The sequence below is a fragment of the Ascidia mentula genome, chromosome 2, assembly GCF_947561715.1.
Source record: "Ascidia mentula chromosome 2, kaAscMent1.1, whole genome shotgun sequence".
NCBI classification, from domain to species: domain Eukaryota; kingdom Metazoa; phylum Chordata; class Ascidiacea; order Phlebobranchia; family Ascidiidae; genus Ascidia; species Ascidia mentula.
In genome coordinates this window covers 2,264,811-2,285,433 of record NC_138567.1, presented here as the reverse complement: position 1 = coordinate 2,285,433, position 20,623 = coordinate 2,264,811, and the positions used below count along the sequence as shown (strand labels likewise).

Sequence of the window (20,623 nt, the reverse complement as noted above, 5' to 3'; positions counted from 1 at the left end):
TGCGTGTTCTTCTGTAAACTCCGTATATTCAACACCAATCAGGTAAACAATCTTTTACTAAGATGGCTGAAACGTACGGCAGCAGTCCAAATGAAAATAGCTGCACTGATGAGAACTATTAGGTCGAAACAGTGCCCCTGTCTGCAGCCCACTAAACACTAATAAAAGTTGTCTGCTTGATAGAAGTTAACTGAGCCTTACAAGTATAAGTAGGGCCTGTGTTCTCCAATCTTTTAATGGTCACCTACTCCTTTTATAGATCGACAAGTCTGTTGACCCTTACTTAAAATGTAACCAAGGTTTTTTATATGTCCACCATAGAAGAAGGCAACTCAAAAAATCCCACCCATCGTAATTGATGTGTCTTGGCTTCCCAATATTTTGCTACAGTTGTACATCAACAAGCCTAAAAGTAATACATTTTTGTAAGGGCAAAGAACTTTAGGTGACGAATACAAGAAAACATGGCAATCGAACGAAGATGGAAAGGTGGTTAGCAACCAACCTCAACGTGTTACGTGTACAAGACCCACGAGAACAAGCACAAGTTGGTGGCGCTTACATACAGAGGTAAAAATATAATTATTGCCTTAAAACTGGTCTTAATCACCTTTGAAACTCCTGCACCGAATTCAGGAATGGCTGAAATATACAGTAATATTTCATGCAATGGCATGATAGGCAGGATCGCCCCACTGCGCAGGTCCTTGCTTGGCAGTGGGGCGATCCTGCCTATCATGCCATTGCATGAAATATTACTGCGTCATCTGATACGGTGGTAGAGATCCCCTACGTATATGTGAAGGTTGCCTGGCAAGTTGTGCGCTTGCGCACCAGTGTACCTTGGCCACAATATACCCCGTGAAACCACTGAGCTCCTGTAGCTCAGTTGGTAGAGCGTTGGGCCTGGTTAGCCCAGGGTGGTGAGTTCAAACCTCACCGGGAGCTTGATTTTTCAAATCTTGCTTCGACTTGTCAGGAAAAAGTGGCTGATCCAGCTGGGCTGCATTGCCTGGGCTGCCAAGCCTGAAAACCTCATGATGGCTAAAATATATGCATAGTTTTCTTCAGTTTATATCAATTTGTACTTTCGAAACAATTGGGATTTAAGATGTTTCGTCTGTTTACATGTGTCACAGTGTCAGGCCATATATCTACTACAGTTACAGGAAATTCTGAAAACGTTAAAATTGGTCAATAAACTATTTAATAAAATGTTGGGTGTGAAAAAAACCACACACGTTGAAAAGTGTCTGTAAAATTTTTCATGAATTCTTTCACCAAACTGTCCCGAATGGTTTAATACAAAAAATGCACAATTCAATTAAGTGAAAATTAGGGTCTGAAACACACATGACAATAACCTCAGATACCAAACTATTCCCTAATTATTTCCTCATAAACTTTTTGTGTAAACTTTCATCCTTAAGGCCGCATCTCTGTATTTCTATAGAAAAGACTTTCCCGGTTGGGAAATACCCTTCTCGAACTCTGTTCTGCGTAACAGAGTAAAATTAGTGTAACCATAGTATACTATTATGGTAGTGCAACCATTGTCTCCGTCACGCATGATTTCCAGGAGATCAAATGCGACTTTTTGCATACGAAGAGATAGGAAACTCACATATAAATTCAAATTACTAAAAACGTGGGTAGAGTTTCGAGCTGAATTTTTAGTATGTTAATGTTTGTACTACGTTGCTTGCAAACAGTCAAAAAGCAACAAATATTTCTGTGCCTTTACCGAACTATCATGACTGCTTATTCGGTCGATTTTTGAACATCCTATGCAGATGAAATTAAAGGTGTAAGTATTCATCCTTATGTATCATTTTGTGTTATTGAGGTCATGCCATGAATGTGATGATGTAATGAGCATTGTGACGTAAAATTGTCTGTAACAATGCAATGGGTCATGCATGGGCGCCAGTGTTTCGGTTGAATGAGCGCAGATGAACAGGCTGTTGCCAGCGCGATTTTCAGCGTGTTTGGGGCAGTTTTACTATGGTTTTCAGGGTTATTAGTCAGGCAGTAAATTGGTTGAGGGTGCTGTTGAACATGTGGCTGAAAAACTACCCAAATATTGAGGTAGATTTTGTGGAAAAATGAATCACAGAAAGTATGGTCAATTTGTGATTTTCTGTTAGTGCCGACTGCCGACCCTTGACTAGGAATTCAGGCCAAATTTATAATTGAGATAACTACTTTAACTGCTCCCCCGGGGGCATTTTGACCCTCTGTTGGCCATTATTTTGGCCAAAAAAGCAGAAAAAAGTGTAGGTTTGTTTTGTGAAAAAATGAATCACAGAAAGTACCCTCCATTTGCGATTAAGTGAAGCCACCAACCCTCCTCTACACAATTCATTAAGAATTAGATGTCTTGCAACTGTCTTGGGGGCCCACCGGGGCTGTTTGTACACCCCCTAGGACTGACAATTTAGCAGTTAGCCTTTGCTAAACCCCCCAATGTGCTGCCTTAATGCAGCTGCAATCAATTTTTTTTCTGTTCAGCAATAGTAGTCCCCCTTCATGAGTCATCAGACCCGGCAATTGTTTTTGGCAAACAAGAGAAACTGTAACCAGGTGCACAATGACAAATGACTTCTAAAACTCAATTTTTAGGATTTAATTCTGAGATGCGGCCTTAAGTGTCGTAAAGCACACAAAATGATCCAACCTGCAAGTTTGGAATGTTTTAAATTTTTAATACATATTCATACCTGGTTATAAACATTCATCAATATGATATGTATGCGATGAATGCAGAGTCACAAACGATGCAAGAGAAGATGAGATGGAAGAAAACCTCGGCCAAGTTGCCGGAGTCCTTGGAAACCTCAAACACATGGCTATCGACATGGGCAACGAAATTAACTCCCAGAACCAACAGATTGACAGAATAAACACTAAGGTAGGTGTTTGGTTATTCCCTTCTGATTTAAACATTAAGGTTCCTATTTTTCTGGCACTTCTTGTACAAATAATCTCCATACTTTTTTCGATTTTTTTGATTAGGATCACTTTGATATAATTGTATTTAGGGCCAAATGGTTGTTTGGTTTTGCATAAAGTGTTGATAAATGTGTGTAGGATTTGTATTATGTGTTTGGTCTGGTGGTTTAAAAAGGCATTTCTGTCTTTGTTGTGCAAACATTTGTAACAGCACAGCACCCCCATATGCCCAACTACTGTTACATTGATTGTATGTCTTTTATTGAATCGTCTGCAGCAGTCACACATAAAATGCACTTCTGTCGTACAACAATATCTTCATTTTTAATGCAGGCTGAATCGAACAACATGAGAATTAGCCAAGCCAACGAACGCGCAACCAAAATCCTGAAAAATTGACACTCTTCACCTTTGACTTGCTCAGTTCATATACAATTGTACACAATGGTAACAGTATGTGGCTTCAACACCCTGACATACAGTGTTAATTTCATCAATATCCATGGATTACATCTTTCTGCAATTTCTGCAATAATAGAGACCTTTCTCATCTGACAAAACTGTGCAATTTTATTTGTACATACTCTTTGATTTTGTGTAGACATATATTCCAATGTATATGAGTAGTGAATAGTCCTGGCTTTTTGCAGCTTAACTTAAAGAAAAATAAACATTAGGTAGAGGTTGGTCCAAACTCGATGCATGGAGTTGTATCGACCAATGCTTGTGTTTAAGTGGAGCAGGGAATATTGTGATGCTGGTTTATTCATGAATCACAATTTTCCTGTCATATGTCACTAACTTTGAAATACCATTTTTTAACAGCAATTTTTTCCAATGTACAAATAATGTTTAATGTTAATTTAACATTTACATAAACACCTTCATTTTATCAGCATTGATTTTTTTGCACAAATGTGTACAGAAATGTTGAAATATGTTGGGTGTGTATCTGTCATATTCATTTTCATGTTTATTAATTAAAACTTGATAAAAGTATGATTTAGTGTAAAAAATAAGAAACCTGAAAAAAATGTTTTTAAAATTAATGAACTATGTTGGCAATAGATTGTATTTTTTTAACTTATGTCCAATGAAAGGAAATGGTTCCTAAAGAATCAACAAAAAAGTGAAATGAATAATTTGTGTATTTATGCTCGTTATATTCTTGTACATCTTGGATCACTTGTGGAACCGTGGATTTGCAGAAATGCACTTTGATTACAATTTTAGACAAACAGTTCAACTTTTCCATGGCTGACCTAAATCTGTACATAACCTAACTGAGTTTGGTGTATGCAAATAAGCACAAGGCCTTCCAACAAAACAGCCATAGTTGGCATCAATGCAGTTTTTTAAAGACCTAATGAACCCTGCCAAATTGGATTTCCCTTCGGTTTTTCAAACTTTTGCTTCAAAATAATCCCATGATTTTTGTTTTCATTAAATTCAGTCGCAAAATAAGTTTTTAGCATACAGAAAAGTTTTTGTCTTGTCCATGTGGAATGGTGGGTAAGGTTTATTTTGTCGTTTATCTGTCCTGGCAGTGTTAGGCACTCTCCTCTATTACCAGACGAGAAATAAACAAAAATTTAGCATGCAGCTTTTGTAACCATTAAAAAGCGGACAATTAGAGGTAAACTATAACCTATTTACAAAAATGCTTTAAAATGTGGCCTAGGTAAGTGACGTGTACAAAAATTACATCAAACTGCAGTATAAACATTGTTTGTAAAGTGTCTCATTTGTACAAACTCCTAGCAGGCCAGATACAAAGACATAATGTGCCACATTTGGTCCTTTGCAGGAGGTTAGCCATTGTATTACTTTGCACAGTTTTTAGCACTGTTTAAAGTTTTTTTTTTATAATACCTATTATTGGGTGCACCAAATGCATGTGCTAAAAGCTAGTAATGTGAAATAAGCTACTTAAAAACTATGGCACATTCGAATGACGTATTTATCAAACAGAATTACCCAATATATTGGCAAGTTTTTCATACTTGAATAGTTATTTTTTATGGTGGTACGCACTTTCATTGAAGATAAAAGCAAACTCTTACCAGGATACTAATTTTCTTTGGCTAAAGTTGGTTTCTCTTCAAGCTGAAATATAATATTCTGCATTTTTACCTAAAACCTTGCATTGAATTTACCAAAGCTTAATCTTAAAGCCAACATCACTTATTTACTTTATTATCAGCCACAAATCACTAGCGACATGAAAATAATAATCACAAAATTCATTCAAGTGCATGGTAGCTAACTTCCATTTTAATACAAATTACATAAACAATGCATAATTCAAACATATTTAACAAAAACACATTTTGTGTTTGTGATGTCATAATTATTTCCTTTGTGCAAGTTTTGATTCAACAACACTTAAATTGTTTTCACTTTTTTCAATCGACTCCTCCCTACTCTCTTCACTCTTAAGCTTGGATTGCTCTTTTACAAAAATCCACGCTTTCATTCAGTCGATTTGTTTCCATGCAAACAACACCAAGGTTGTTTAACAAATATCCGAACACTTCATGCTTTGCTGAGTTTTCACCAAACTGTTTCCTCATCATTTCAAGTCCAAGTTTAATTGTTGATTCCCTCGACGAATAATCTCCGATTGAATGTTGACTCCATTCAATCCTGTGCAAACACCACACTTGATTCTCACATCTGATATCTTCTTCCACGTTTTGAATATTTTGTATTTTGAGTCTCATCGTTTCCATGAGTGGGATCACATGATCACGAATTATTCGTTTGTTTTCAAGTTTTTGATTCCAATCCGATGTTTTCATCAAATCTCCACATGTCAGACTCAAACTCCAAACACAATCCTCCACACCTTCCACAGCTTCATCTCCATCACGTTTGACATAAAGTTCAGACGCAACATCGAAAAAATAAAATCGATTCCAAATATACAAGTGCCACCGCGAAATATTAACGAATCGCGAAATATATTTTCACTGCGCGAAATATATTTACATCGCGCGAAATATATTTTCACCGCGCAAAATATATTTCGAGATCGCGAAATATATTTGCACTGCGCGAAATATTTTTTCACCGCGCGAAATATATTTACATCGCGCGAAATATATTTTCACTTCGCGAAATATATTTTCACTGCGCGAAATATATTTCGAGATCGCGAAATATATTTCGACCGCTACAAATAAAATTTCGTAACATCGCGAAATATATTTTCACTGCGCGAAATATATTTACATCGCGCGAAATATATTTACATCGCGCGAAATATATTTACATCGCGCGAAATATATTTCTTGTGACGCAAAATGTAGTGACAGGCCAGGTTCTCGTTGATTTCATTCCGTTCGTATTTTTGCATGACGGGTGACTGACTATATCAGCTAAGTAAGCATTTATCTACTCCAGTTGTTGGCAGGGACTGTTCAACTGAATGAATTGTTTAAATTGTGATCACTATGTGGGACTTGATCATTCATTTTGTACCCATTGTGGCCATGGTAAGTGTGTTTGTATTGTGTATTTCCAGTTGGCCTACATTCATTGCAATTTTGTTATTTCGGTTTGGACAATACAATTTTTCCTTGCAGGGACCACCTTTGATGAAACACACCTCATCACCCACTACTTTCAAGTAGGATATGAACACTTGCATTTGTTACAAAATTACCACAATGTAACTTTCAGTTTGAGAACCTTGAAAAGACGCTTACAAGAAATGGGGCTGCATAGACGTGGTGCTTGGCAAAAAGATCCGAATATTATAAATGATGCTGAAAAATGAATCAAAGAAATTTTAGAAGGTCCATCTTCATATGGGGGGTACCGTTCTGTGTGGCATGGTTTGGAGATGGAGGGTTTGAGAGTTCCAAGATCCTTTGTTGCAGAAGTTTTGAATAAAATTGATCCTGATGGCTGTGAACTCAGGAGGGGCCATTGTCTGAAGCGCAGAGAGTATAACAATCCAGGGCCCAATTATGCCTGGCATATAGATGGCTATGATAAATTAAAGCCATTTGGTTTTTCCATACATGCAGCCATTGATGGTTTTAGTCATAAGGTCCTATGGCTTCATGTTATACGCTCCAATAAATGCCCACACACTATAGCTTCCATGTACCTTAGAACTGTTTCACATGTACAAGGTTGTCCAAATTGTGTCTGATTTGGGCACAGAAAATGGGATATTGGCAGCAGCACAGTGCTTTTTCAGAAACTGTATCAATGCACATCGATACGTTCCTTCACCAAGGAATCAGAGAATTGAAAGTTGGTGGTCAACATTGTGCAAGTTTCGTACTTCTTGGTGGTGAAACTTTTTTGGTGATCTCGAGTTTAAAGGTGTTGTTGATTATTCACTTCCTTTAAGCAAGGAGTGTGTGTGGTATTGCTTCTCCAGTTCTACAAAGTGACTTAAATTTTGTAATGGATCACTGGAATAGTCATCGAATACGAAAATCAAGACACGATGTTATAGCTGGTCGCCCAAATTTACTTTACTTAATGCCAGAAAGGTATGGTGGAAGAGCAGACATGATAAATGCAGTCTCACAAGAGAAATTTCAAGTGGTGTGCAATGATATTTCCCCACCCGAAGAAGTCAACGAATATGAGGAATATTTTGACTATGTTCGAACTGAATTTGGATTTGTCATGCCAACCTCCTGTGCAGAAGCACTGACAATGTACAAAGGGATAATGGAGGTTGCAAAAGAATAAAAAGTCAAAGTACACAGCCATTTATGCATGTTTGTACTTCAGTATATTGAACTTTGTTGTTAGTGCAAGTATGTTAATTGTCAAATTACACCAACAAACACAGGCAACTTTGTGAAAAATTGTTTTTTTACTCACTGATTAACAATCAGCGTACTGCACTACTAGAATCTGTAAATGCTAGGATACAAATCGAATTTTTTTCCGATTGTATTGCGAACAGATGATGGAATAGAAAAGTGTGAAAGACAGCATGCAGTGTAAATGAAGAAAAATGAGTGCATAAATGTACAGTGGCAAGTAGCAGTGGCACAAAAATCTCACAATTATGCAGCAGTACCTCAAAAATGCAATAGTAAGTGTCAGGTAAAAACAATTTTGGTATAAAAGGATGAAATACGTTTCACCAAAACAAACACGACGCAGTTGAATAAAAAAATAAAACACTAAGTTTGCTTCGACAATGCTGACGGTCACGAACACAATAGTGAGTACGTAAAAAATCTAAATTGCTGTTTTGACATATGACACTTGAAACATGCAATGAAGTAACAACTACTTATGAATATAAACAATGAAATAGAAGAATTTTTTTAATGTAAACCAAAAGCCTGGCTATTGGACATTGCTGTAATGAAGACGGATTTGAAATCTTGAAGTTCTTCCATATGTTTAGTAGGGAGCGTAATTGTTTTCGCACATGCGCCAACAACAGGAAAACAGATTGTGTGGTTTGGGTTGTTGCTCATGCAGTCATGATTAAATTCCACAGATATGGACAAACTGTCACCAAATATTGGCCTATGTTTTTGGCCTGTTAGCCAACCGAGCACACCAGCTGGAGTACAATCAGCTGCTGCAGTCATTGTCTCTCCAATATTTTCTGCATTGACTTCATTTTCACTGTTAGTACTGCAGTAAGCCAAAATTCTTCTGTGGGGGCCCGAATACAGTTATCCTCAATATAGTTTAAGAAATCTTGAAAGTTATCCATTATCTTCTTCTCTACGCACCGCTTTGTGGAATTTTTTGAGGAATATTGCGGTTGAAGTAAACTTAACACATAATTGGCATCAACTGTCAATTTGCCTGGAATGAATAAAGGTGCAAAAAGTAAGGCATTATTTTTGACAACATTGAACAAACCAAACATATTCAGTCCTGAAGCAAACTCTTTGAGGCAGCAAAGCCGCTTATTAGTGATGCTCACCATGATTGTGCGACTAATTGCACTGGCGCTATCAATATTGATTTTGCCTGTGTATCCATTTTCTGTTATTATGTCAGTATGAACTAATGGGTCAGCACAAACTCTCTGTATCAGTTGAACTTCATTCTCAGTAAAGTGTTGGTCAAGATTTAGGTTGGTTATATCAACTGAATCCATGTTAGCAAGAATTGTGAACACATTTGGGTGTAAGCAATGTGGAGCAGGCCCACCTTGCAGCTATTATTTCACCACACACTTTGAAATGTCCATTTTGGACATGAAGCATTGAGTCAACTGGGGTACCATCAGGAAAGAATTGTTCACAAATACTTTGCAAAACAAGACTAAAGAACTCCTTAGCCATTGCACCAGAATCAATCCCCGTCTCACCTTGAAATTGGACAACCAATTTCTTTTCTGCTGATTTCTTTTTGGTTTCTCTTTTCCACAAGTTAAGTTGACGTTGAATATGAGCCCCACGGCGCACACAAATAAACAACTGGTCTAAATCATCAACTATTTTATGCAACGACTCTAGTGCAGAATTCAAATCATTGAATTTTTTGCCATCATGCTTGTCGAGTTTTGGGGCTAACAAGTCACATTGATTTCCAATAATATTGTCCAGTTCACCAGAATCAAAGTAATCAGTAAAATCAGGCATTGAACTTTGTAGAATACAGGGAGATTGTTTTCCATTACTAGAGCATTCAATGTTACTTGAATCATTTGTTTCGTCATATATCTTTCGCCATCTTTAAAAGCAAGGTGGTACACTGCACCATGTCTTTGACTCTTTGGATAAAATTGAAAGTACCGTTCTTTGGCTTTATTCAGTATGGATTGAACACACTCTTTTTTCCCAACATTAATTATAATGGATTGACCCCGAACTGGCTTTAACTTAAAATCTTTGCCTCCATATTCAAGCATGCCTATGTTAATGCACACTTCCTCATTTTCATCCTTTTTCGACAATCTTTGCTTCCATTGTGAGCCTTTCATTGCTTTAAATTCACTAAATGGCAAAATTTCTGTTGCACTTCTGCGTTTCATGGATGATGTACCTGTAGATTTGACATGTATTATTAAAGTTTTGTTTTGCAAAGTTAACCAAAGTTGTTCAGCTACAGGTTGTTTGGCATACTAACCATTTATACTGGAATTAACATTTTCAATCACAGAACCCTCTTTTTCAGATTTAGACAAAGTAGGATGATTGCTGCCGTGGGCTTTTTCTGTAACACAGAGTCAATCTAATTATACATGCACAATATCATTTTACTTACACTGGCATATATGTCTAATATATTAACATTTGCAAGAATGTTACCTCAAAAATAACAGATTGACAAGGCTGATAAACGACAATTAAAGAATAAACCACTTACCGCGTCCGCAATGTGCGCAATACAAGTGTTCTTGAAAAAGTAGCCTTCCACAATTTGTGCAATACATGATTAAAAATAGGGATAAAACACTCAAGCTATGTTTCTATTTGAACCTAAATGCACACACTATAGCGCTGTACGTGAGAACTTGAAACAACTAAACTTTCCGCCAGGCATTTCTTTCGCGCGATGTAAATATATTTCGCGCGGTGAAAATATATTTCGCGCAGTCAAAATATATTTCGCGAAGTGAAAAAATATTTCGCGCAGTGAAAAAATATTTCGCGCAGTCAAAATATATTTCGCGCGATGTAAACATATTTCGCGCAGTGAAAATATATTTCGCGATTCGTTAATATTTCGCGGTGGCACTTGTGGGCCACCGTACTTTGTAAAATAAATTGACTTCAATTAAGGAATTGTAGCGAGGACCAGCAGTAGAAATAGAAACATGGAAATTTCTCCTTACTCTCACCCCAGCCAATCTCACTAACTCTGCACTGCTGTCATCTCAAATGTATGCCCGATTTATCGTACTGATTCAATGCACAATATATTCACCAAAAAAGTCTCAAGATGTGTATTAAGTTTTTTGAAAGGTTTCAGTACTTTCATCTGGTGCAAACTGCAAATATGGTGCTGGATGTCAAAATCCCAAAATGAGAAAATTGGCTTGTTAGAATGTAAACACTGGAACTTACTAGAATATAGATGACCATGTCCTCAAACCTTTGTCAGGTATTTGTTTAACCAACACAACCAAGATTTGTATTAATTAGTCAGAAGCAAAAGGCCTCTGATTGATATCAGTAGATTTATTTCAAAAATCTTCAACAGATTCCCATTCCAAAAAGTTGGGTTGATATATGCAGTACCCATGATGGAAATGCATTCTTTTAATCAACATGCATTCGTAGCGGAATCAACTATAGTAACCAGTTGTAATTTGAACTATTGGTTGCATAGCATACAGAAAAGTTTTTTACCTTGCACATGTGGAATGGTTGGTAAGGTTATTCTGCCCTGAAAGGGTTGGGCACACTTTTCTATTACCAGACGGGAAATAATCAAAAATTTGGCATGCAGCTTTTGTAACCATTATAAAGCGGACAATTACAGGTAAACTATAACCTATTTACAACAATGCTTTAAAATGTGGCCTAGGTAAGTGACGTGTACAAAAATTACATCAAACTGCAGTATAAACCTTGTTTGTAAAGTGTCTCATTTGTACAAACTCCTAGCAGAACAGATACAAAGACATAATGTGCCACATTTGGTCCTTAGCAGGAGGTTAGCCATTGTATTGTATTACTTTGCACAGTTTTTAGCACTGTTTAAACTTTTTTATTATAATACCTATTATTGGGTGCACCAAATGCATGTACTAAAAGCTAGTAATGTGAAATAAGCTACTTAAAAACTATGGCACATTCGAATGACGTATTTATCAAACAGAATTACCCAATATATTGGTAAGTTTTTCATACTTGAATAGTTTTTTTTTATGGTGTTACGCACTTTCATTGAAGATAAAAGCAAACTCTTACCAGGACACTAATTTTCTTTGGCAAAAGTTGGTTTCTCTTTAAGCTGACATATCATATTCTGCATTTTTACCTAAAACCTTGCATTGACTTTACCAAAGCTTAGTCTTGAAGTCAATATCATTTATTTGTTTTATTATCAGCTACAAATCACTAGCGACATGAAAATAATAATCACAAAATTCATTCAAGTGCATGGTAGCTACCTTCCATTTTCATACAAATTACGTAAACAATACATAATTCAAACATATTTAACAAAAACACATTTTGTGTTTGTGATGTCATAATTATTTCCTTTGTGCAAGTTTTGATTCAACTTCACTTAAATTGTTTTCACTTTCTTCAATCCACACCTCCCTTCCCTCTTCACTCATGTCTGTTGCCAATCTGAAAGCTTGGATTGCTTTTTGACAAAAACCCACACTTTCATTCAGTCGATTTGTTTCCATGCAAACAACACCAAGGTTGTTTAACAAAATTCCGAACACTACATGCTTTGCTGAGTTTTCACCAAACTGTTTCCTCATCATTTCAAGTCCAAGTCGAATTGTTGATTCACTCGACCAATAATCTCCGATTAAACCTTGACTCCGTTCAATGTAGTGCAAACACAACACTTGCTCCTCACATTTAATATCTTCTTCCACGTTTTTAATATTTTGTATTTTGAGTCTCATCGTTTCCATCAGTGGGATCACATGACCACGAATTATTCGTTTGTTTTCAAGTTTTTGATTCGAATCCAATGTTTCCATCAAACCTTCGCATGTCCATCTCAAACCTTCAACACAATCCCTCACACGTTCCACCGCTTCATCTCCATCACGTTTGACATAAAGTTCAGACGCAACATCGTAAAATAAAATCGATTCCAAATATTTTTCCTCCCATCTCTTTTTATCTCCAGTTATTTCCAAATCTTCGGCAGTTTTCCCACGACCTTCAAGCAACCTTGAAAGTTGGTTTCTTGTTTCATTTGCTTCAAAATATTTATGTTTTTCCAACAAATTCACGTAAGTTTGGATCAAAAAAGTTGAATCGATGTTTTCATCTGAAATAAAAACAATTTATTTAATTTAAACATAAATAAACCCAACCTCCCGCCATCACATACCCTGGCGGTCTATTCAAAGTGTCAGTGTTTCGGGGGAATTTTTTTGGTGGCGCTAAAGAGTGGTAAACGTGTATTTTTTTAAAAAGGGGACATAATGGAAAAAGAAATTTAAGATTTCGTATCTTTTATGTTTTACGATTTACCAGAAAAGGAATTTTGATTAGGCTTAATAAAAAATCACAGAATATACACGTCAATGCCGTTATTTGTTATGTCATGAAACAACAAATGTGAAACTTATGTATGTTTTGTGATATTTGAAAGTCCTAAATTTTTCCCCGAAAGTTTTTGGAAAGATTTTTGTTTCTTGCTCATTGGTTTAAACAGATATATTTAAATACAATGGTATTTAATTTTTAATAGTTGTATTTAATGTATCATCAACAGCTCCTTTTGAAGCAGTTTACATTGCTTACACTTCTGTTAAATGGTATTCCTACATTTTAACAATTTATTCTGGTTTCGTCACCAATAGCTTTTAAATAGAGGTGCTAGCAATCTGTTCCTGGGGGTTTTGGAGTGACTGAATTTTAAAGATTTGGCTATAAAAAGAAAAAGGCTTGGCAAGGAAAAAGGCTTCTTCTTAAACGTGATTGCCAATGTCTTGTCTTACATAAATTTAACTTAAAACCTTAGGAAAGTAATTGCTTTACTGTAATGCAATGTTTACCACTATCAGTAGCATACCAACAGCAGATACAGTTTATTCAAATTGTTTTCAGTAAAAAATTTTTACACACATAGCGTTACCTGTTTGTTGTTGTCCCTTCACGACTTTTCCTGCATTTATCTGTTCATCACTTGAAAACTGATCACGGGTTACATCATAAGAGGTGGTTGGATGCTGTTCAGTGCCTTGAAAGTGATTAAACAAAAAAAATCTAAACTTCACCCTTGGATGTTCTTTTATAATTTACAACTACTTTTGCATTATGTGACTAAGGGGCTTGCAATAAACAATGAATCAACCTGTTTGTTGCATTGCTCCCTGGATAATATTTTCAGCATGTACATCTTGACTATTTAATAGTTCAGTGAACCTTGGGCTATTCGAAGAGGCTGATCGTTCTTCAGAACCTTGAACAGCTTTTACAAAAATATGTTTTTCATGTTAGCATCAAGGAAATTGGAATGTATGTGGCGTAGTGGTAATACTATCCCCAAACACACTTGGAAATGTATACAGGACCTTACAAAGTTTAAAAAAAGGAAAGATAAAAAAATGGAGAATCATGTGCAAAAAAACTTTTACAAAACAAGGTTAAATTTTAACTCAAATTTACTAATTAGTTTTAAGTGTTTGTTTACAAAAAAAACTTACCTGAAAGTCGCATTAACCCTTTTGCAGCATCTGACTGCCTCGCAGAAATATCACTGGTTTTCGGGTTATTAGGAATTTGAACATGATTTGCAGTGAATTCTATATTTGGAAACATAATCAATATTACTCATGATAAAGAAAAATCAAATCATGATAAAAATAAAAGATGACCACCAGGGATTGAACTTCTTTATATGTTGATACTCTCCACACTACAAGAGTTTACAGCCTGGCTTTATATAAAACTGTGAGGCAAATTTTCTACGGTTGACTGATGATGGCATGACATGAATAAACATGAGAGAAAGGCAATGTTTAACAAAACCTGTGACTGACAGCATTTTAATACAATCTGGCACTACAATATTTACAGTAGACAAGATTGGTACAAAGTTTTGTGTGACAAATTGCAATGACAGAAAAAAAGAAATAAAAATATACACTTTTGCTGAATTAAAAACTTTTGCATGCCCATATGTGTCTTGTGTCTTTCTTGCATTTCCACATGACTTTTACTTTGATTCTTAGTAGAATCTATACCTGTTTGTAAAATTTCTGGGGTATATAGAGATTGTTGTGTTGGATTGGTGAATACTATGGAATCATTCCTTGGTGGGTAACTGGGGACAGTATTATAGGAACTCCCATCATTCAAGAAAGGAAAATCTATGTACAAGAAGTAGATAATATATGGAGAGGATGCAAATTTCTTCAGTTCTACCTCTTTGCTGTGGTGGAGCTGATGAATTTGTGTTTTGTTGTGCTGCATGGTTTTGGTAAAGAGGAACTTCAAAATAAGTAGGACCTCCACCATTAATTAAAGTAAGTCCTAAATTTGATTTGAATAAAATTAATATTTTGTAATACTCTTATTCTACCGAAGTTAAAACAAAAAAAAAAAGTTTCAGATTAGTAGATAAATTTTAAACTAGTGGTTCCATACTCGGCGTCCGTGGACCACCAAGGGGTCCACACAATGGTTTTAAGGGGCTAGAGAATGCAAAAAAGAAAAGTAATTGTCTGCTGCATTCCACCCATTGTTTATTTAAAGAAATGTAAAACTTAGTTTGTTGCAAGACGTCCAAAGTAAATTTACATATGGATCGGTGAGAGACTTGATGATTGATAAAGCAGGTCAGTAAACACAGAATGGAAAGAAACACACCAATCGTTAAAATACCTGTTTGTATAGGAAAACTTGGTGTAGTGTACTGGGGTTGCCGTGTGACGTGGTTTGGAACAATGCCTTGATTTTGTAGAATGTTGTTGTTATTTCCAGCACTTACTAAAATTAAAAAAAAAAACGTTCATGCTACAACTAATCCAAGATGCATGCCAGTATCAAACATTTCAACCTGTTTACAATTACTAACCCAATGAAAATGTCAAACATTTCATAAACGTTTCATTCAAAGTAATCCATAACACTTACTTTCATCTATTTAAAATACCTGTTTGTGGTGGTAAGACACTTTGATGTGTAGGAAAACAAGTTCCACCATTATTGTTCACAGGGTTATGGAAACCATTCACTGAGGTATCATCTGTATTTGCAAAGCAAGAAAGATATGTAACAATAACTAACTGTCATTGGATTGGCTGGGAAAATGTTTTGTATGCATTGTAAACACTTACAATACAAAAAAAATGTTGCTTGATGTTAATCACAATTGCTGTTGTGCATGTCAGGTTACCAATTACCCAAAGTGGCCACCACACAATGTGTCCATAAAGTTTAATTGTAGGATCTATGTTGGCACTCAAATGCAAGAGTATATGGCCATGAGAAGATATGTTACTGGTATTGCTTGATTTAATGCTTTATTTTCAAAAACAACCAACTGTGGTCAAATGCATAGGTAAGGAAAATAACTGGAGATATAAATGTTCAGATTTTGAGTGGAAAAAGATTGTGTGCCAGGCAGGTACAGAAAATTTTATCTGATGTGAAAGAATATTGCAGTATGTTTTTGTCTTTTACTTGATATTCTCTTGGGTTATATACAATGTTAGTGGATAATAGATTTATAAATGTAGAAAAGCCAATATTGGGTTTACAAACAAAGAGAAGGCTGTAAGTTTTGTTTACTGAACTTCACATACCTGGCACTTTGTCCACAGCATGTTCCACAAAACAGTCAAGTATTTTGGGCATTATCTTGTCAGCATTTTTCTTGGGCATACATCTGAGCTTACATGCCACTAAGTTTCCAAAAGTTAAAAACTCATCTTCACATTCAGCTTGTGCATGAGTTGGTGTTGTTGTGGTTTGTGTTTTTTCCTAAAACGAAGATAGGCAATTGCTGTTTATATATTATTCTTTTATAACATTCTTATGAGTGTTTATTTACCTGACATTCAGCCTTACGCTTTTTGCAAGGAGGTGGCAAGTCAATGGCAGACAACATTCTCTCTTTCTCTAATGCTTTGTTTGCTTCCGATTCTACAAATCAACAAGACACATAGATTTCCCTTTCACCAATATAATTGCTGCAAAAAAATGACCAATGTGCTGCAGGTACCTGTTTCTGACAACTCAGTCATATCCAAATCCGTGACGTCCAAATCGGTCACAACTCTGCAAACAAAGTATTGAAATGAAAATACAAAAACAATTTACAGCTCTACTTACAGTTTGTTTCTTAAATGGTGCTTCAAGAATTGAAGATCCTTATAATACACCCATTGTCGTGCACTAGTTTTACTGCTCTTTTCAAGGCTGTCCAAACTTTTTTTTACTTTTAAAAAGCGATCACGCAAACTTTTCCATCTGTCTTTGCACATATTCACTGAAAACACGAATTAGTTATAATTATTCCTCCAATCACATATCATGTTATCATCAGTGATATAAACCAAGATTCACCTGGTTGGTCAGTTTTTTTGCTGATTAGTTTCCAAACTTTTTCTTTCTTTTCTGAGTTTTTATAATCCTTGTTTGCAGAATCGTATAAACACGGTGCTTTGCGAACCATTCGTATAAGGACCTCGCCAAAATCCATATTAAACTACTAATCAGTATTTTTGAAAACTTTACATAGTAGGCTACTGGCAAAATAGTTAAGTAAAATATGGAAAAAATGTATAGAGCCAGACAGCCAGTAGGCCTGATACAAAATTAATTAAATTAATTTCTAATACATTACTTCTCGTTCAAAAGTCGGTCCTCAAACGTTGCTTCTGCCGACAAAATGAGAGGTAAACACTACCTATGTGTTCCATCGCTGTCTGGTTTCGAAAGGGAACTAGCGGTTATTTATAGCCATAGGACGTTGGCCGGGTCGTCAAACTCGTCATTCGACGCTTTGACGCTTCAACGCTTGGTTCTAGAATACGTCCTCACCGTGGCTGACTCAGTAAACAGCAATTTTCTCAACTTATTTTGTTTTGCTATTTGTTCAACAGCGGTATGTGTTTCTCCATTGCCAAATCATTATCCATAGCGGGTTTACTCCAAATTGTCTTTATTGCGCCTAATAGTGTTTTATTTGGTGCAATGTTAGACACTAGACCTACATGCTGCTTTGACAAATGCTGTTTAATTCAGCATATCAACAGAACAAGGTTTGTCTTCTGTCGATCATTTACTATATGTCAACATTGCGTTTCCCTTTTGATTTCTCATTCTCCGCTAAACCAACACAGATTATTACGTCACATTAGCCACGTTTATTACGCCATTTCACCATTGCATTATGATGTTGAAATGACCTCATTCAGTCATTAGAACAGTTTTCCTGGTTGCGTGTGGAAGTTGGGTATGGGCAAAGAAAGCGTTGTACACGTTTATTTGGAATCTATGCTACCATTACAAAAGTATTAAGTCCCAGCCAAATCGCAGCCAACGTGAAAGTTGTTGATCGGTTGCAAAATATGCTGCTCGGTATACTTGCGTCTTGGTAAGCGCGGAACTTACCACCTTCTCGATAACCGCCTACGGTTCAAAGGTGTTCGGTTCTCGTCAGTTCATTGCATATGTTTACGGCGTAAATAGACTGCTATCACGACGGGAAAATAAAATTATCAAATTAAAAAAAATTACCGAGAATTGTTCTACAAGAACCCGTCGTGTCTCGCTCAACTAGTGAACAGTGCTCGACACAAAACGTAATTTAGTTTTGTCTGTACGTTTTTGGAGAAACCTTGCGATAGAAAACAGTTGAAGGAGTATTTTGCATAAACGTTACAACCTAATAACTGTACAAACTGCCCTTTTTATATCGTTTGTAATAAGGCACACATAATCTCTGACGTGCAATCGTACAGGACAGGAAATTTTATTTTAGGTTATTACCAGCAATAGTTGCACACTAAAAAATACTAAATCAGCATAGAGGTGTTAATTTTCACGTCTTTCAACTTCGGCTGCTGCAGAAGCCCTGTTAATAATTTTCAATTTAGGCTAGCTGGTTTTTGGTGGGAGAATCAAACTAACAACATGCAGGGTGCAATTTACTCACTTTTGCAATATGTTTTCTCACAAATCAAGATAAAGCAATGCTTTATCTGAAAAATAGAATAGAAAACGAAAGGAAAAGAAAAATGGAAAAGTTTGGAACAAGACACAGTTAAAAAAACTTAACAGGAAACAATATTTAAAATGCCAGAGGATAGAACCGACAAAACTAAAAAAAATGAGGTTTCAAAGTTTCTGCTATCAGTTTTGTCCATCGTTCTGGTATTTTTAACAAAAAAACAATATTTAAGTGCGTAACATTCAACAAAACAAGATATGATTTACAGTGGAATCGACTCCGTAGTATTCGGAGTTCCTTCTCCACGGAAACGGACACCAGGTAAGAGTCGCTCCCTCCAATCGGCAAACGAAAATGTGATCGCGAAGTTGTTCAACAGAAGGTCAAGCTGGAGTGCCAACGACCAGTAAATATGGACGACTCCCGTGGCATCGAGAATCACGAAAACACCGATAATTTGGGTTGTTGCTATGCAGAAAATCGTGCAGTACAGCAACCGACGCAACATTGACTCGATATCGGTTCGAGCTGGCTTGCAAACCGCCGCTAGAGTGAGCCACAGCGTACTGGAGCCGCTGACCAATGGGTAAGCTATCAGCGCGAGAAGAGTGAACTGGGATAGGAAACAGACGCTCATGAAGACGAAAATTACTGGAACGACAGAGAAAACTCCCTGGTCGGTTTCCCATATCACGACACAGCCTTCCGTCGTGCTTACAAGGCAGTATGTGAATTCGAAAGCAAATGCTGAACCGATCAGCAGCGCGTAGATGAAGAAAATCACCGCCGAACTGAGCGTCCGCGACACCTTCCCCACAGAATGCTTTAATAAGGGATCGGAGTAGAATTTGCGTTGCCTCGACCACAAGATGGTGTACACGAGGCAACTTCCGCCGCTGTAAAACACGGTCGCCGACCAGTGGAGGGAGCTGCAACCCGCATAGCCAATGCGTCCCAGAAATAGATCACACAATGTCTGCACCGAATAGAGCGCGACCGCAAGCATTGACACAGGCACGACGTGGTGATAGAGGCGCTTGTTCTTACGCCTCTTGCGGAAGCACTCGCGGTAAATAATCACCGCTAGGAGGTAGAACGAGACAGCGGAAAATAATATCACAGGTACGCGGCAGTTCCTGATGTAGCTCAAATCATCAAGTGAGCCATTGTGATGCTGATAAAACGTAACAGAGCAGTTTGTGACGTCAGCAAAAGGGTCACAGCACTTGGGCAACATCGAAACGATGTTGTTTTATTTAAAAAAAAAACACTTTCCTGCTGCTTAAACATCAAAATAGAGGATACTGGTTATTGTAGAAATAATTTTTGCACGTAAGTAGAAAACGCGATTTTGGCATTGCAACTACACAATGTTAATGAAAAACAGCAATTATATCAAAACACGCAACACGCGAATGTCTCAGAGCGTGACATTCACATGACCTTGAAGTAACCAGAGGTTGGAAATTACGCGTGGCATGATTTGTTAATTGAAGTGTCTCAAATAACAAACAAACTATACAAAAGTGTCTTTACACTTGACTTAACGTCGATTTTACAGAGAAATTAGTGTCGCCAGCATGCATGGAACCCATGACGCGAGACTAACACTTTCAATCGTCAAAACTGTTGAATTATTGATTTTGTTTAAATCGAAACCAACAATTCTTGGCTCTGCTATACCTTCCCACACTGGAACACGACGATTAATGTTGCTGCTAAATACTATTTTACTGTCCTTCTCTTGTTATCTCAACAAGGCCCAGGATAAACACGTGGTTATTCCACGTAATCCAGAGATTCCCAACTTTCGTGACAGATGGCACCCTCATCCCTAACAAACTGTTAACGTTCCAGATGACTTTTTTCGAAGAAATTCTCTGAGATAATGCACAAA

General features: G+C 36.7%; 3 protein-coding genes and 2 pseudogenes across 6 annotated transcripts; 2 read left to right on the top strand and 3 right to left on the bottom strand.

The window, feature by feature from the left end:
• Positions 1-308: 308 nt before the first annotated feature.
• Positions 309-4,324, top strand: LOC145889128 (synaptosomal-associated protein 25-like; annotated as a pseudogene). The gene is made up of 4 exons (XR_014399484.1): positions 309-351; positions 431-570; positions 2,767-2,911; positions 3,286-4,324. The product of XR_014399484.1 is annotated as a synaptosomal-associated protein 25-like (transcript).
• Positions 4,325-5,297: 973 nt separating this feature from the next.
• On the bottom strand, positions 5,298-17,293 carry LOC145889259 (uncharacterized). Of its 2 annotated transcripts, XM_082980181.1 has the most exons (14): positions 17,118-17,293; positions 16,884-17,040; positions 16,774-16,829; positions 16,603-16,694; positions 16,355-16,532; positions 15,703-15,795; positions 15,432-15,536; positions 14,973-15,080; positions 14,792-14,917; positions 14,252-14,350; positions 13,900-14,016; positions 13,681-13,785; positions 12,619-12,867; positions 5,298-5,800 (listed from the first exon to the last, which is right to left on the bottom strand). In XM_082980181.1, exons 1-14 carry the CDS (start codon positions 17,251-17,253, stop codon positions 5,388-5,390), a joined length of 2,034 nt encoding a protein of 677 aa, XP_082836307.1. In that variant the 5' UTR covers positions 17,254-17,293; the 3' UTR covers positions 5,298-5,387. The 2 variants fall into 2 exon arrangements, with proteins under 2 accessions (XP_082836307.1, XP_082836306.1); XM_082980180.1 differs by lacking the exon at positions 5,298-5,800 and having other exon boundaries at positions 12,013-12,867.
• On the top strand, positions 6,278-7,674 carry LOC145889503 (uncharacterized; annotated as a pseudogene). Its single transcript, XR_014399513.1, has 3 exons — positions 6,278-6,449; positions 6,540-6,583; positions 6,637-7,674. The product of XR_014399513.1 is annotated as an uncharacterized LOC145889503 (transcript).
• LOC145888856 (uncharacterized) lies at positions 9,054-10,557 on the bottom strand. The gene is made up of 4 exons (XM_082979724.1): positions 10,267-10,557; positions 10,027-10,113; positions 9,509-9,942; positions 9,054-9,449 (listed from the first exon to the last, which is right to left on the bottom strand). Exons 1-4 carry the CDS (start codon positions 10,331-10,333, stop codon positions 9,054-9,056), a joined length of 984 nt encoding a protein of 327 aa, XP_082835850.1. The 5' UTR covers positions 10,334-10,557.
• Positions 17,294-18,988: 1,695 nt separating the features above from the next.
• Positions 18,989-19,963, bottom strand: LOC145890381 (uncharacterized). Its single transcript, XM_082981375.1, has one exon. The coding sequence runs from the start codon at positions 19,961-19,963 to the stop codon at positions 18,989-18,991; it is 975 nt and encodes a 324-aa protein (XP_082837501.1).
• Between the last annotated feature and the right edge of the window lie 660 nt (positions 19,964-20,623).

Excerpts from the sequence above, each read along its gene's own strand:
- LOC145888856 (XM_082979724.1), bottom strand. The coding sequence starts at position 10,333 with ATGTATTGCACAAATTGTGGAAGGCTACTTTTTCAAGAACACTTGTAT. Across the intron at positions 10,114-10,266 it reads TTGCGCACATTGCGGACGCG|AAAAAGCCCACGGCAGCAAT; the intron begins GTAAGTGGTTTA and ends TCTGTGTTACAG. Across the intron at positions 9,450-9,508 it reads TACTGATTACTTTGATTCTG|CATGATGGCAAAAAATTCAA; the intron begins GTGAACTGGACA and ends AAACTCGACAAG.
- LOC145890381 (XM_082981375.1), bottom strand. The coding sequence starts at position 19,963 with ATGTTGCCCAAGTGCTGTGACCCTTTTGCTGACGTCACAAACTGCTCT.
- LOC145889259 (XM_082980180.1), bottom strand. The coding sequence starts at position 17,253 with ATGGATTTTGGCGAGGTCCTTATACGAATGGTTCGCAAAGCACCGTGT. Across the intron at positions 15,081-15,431 it reads AAGTTTTCCTATACAAACAG|GACTTACTTTAATTAATGGT; the intron begins GTATTTTAACGA and ends AATCAAATTTAG. Across the intron at positions 14,017-14,251 it reads AGGGTTAATGCGACTTTCAG|CTGTTCAAGGTTCTGAAGAA; the intron begins GTAAGTTTTTTT and ends TTTTTGTAAAAG.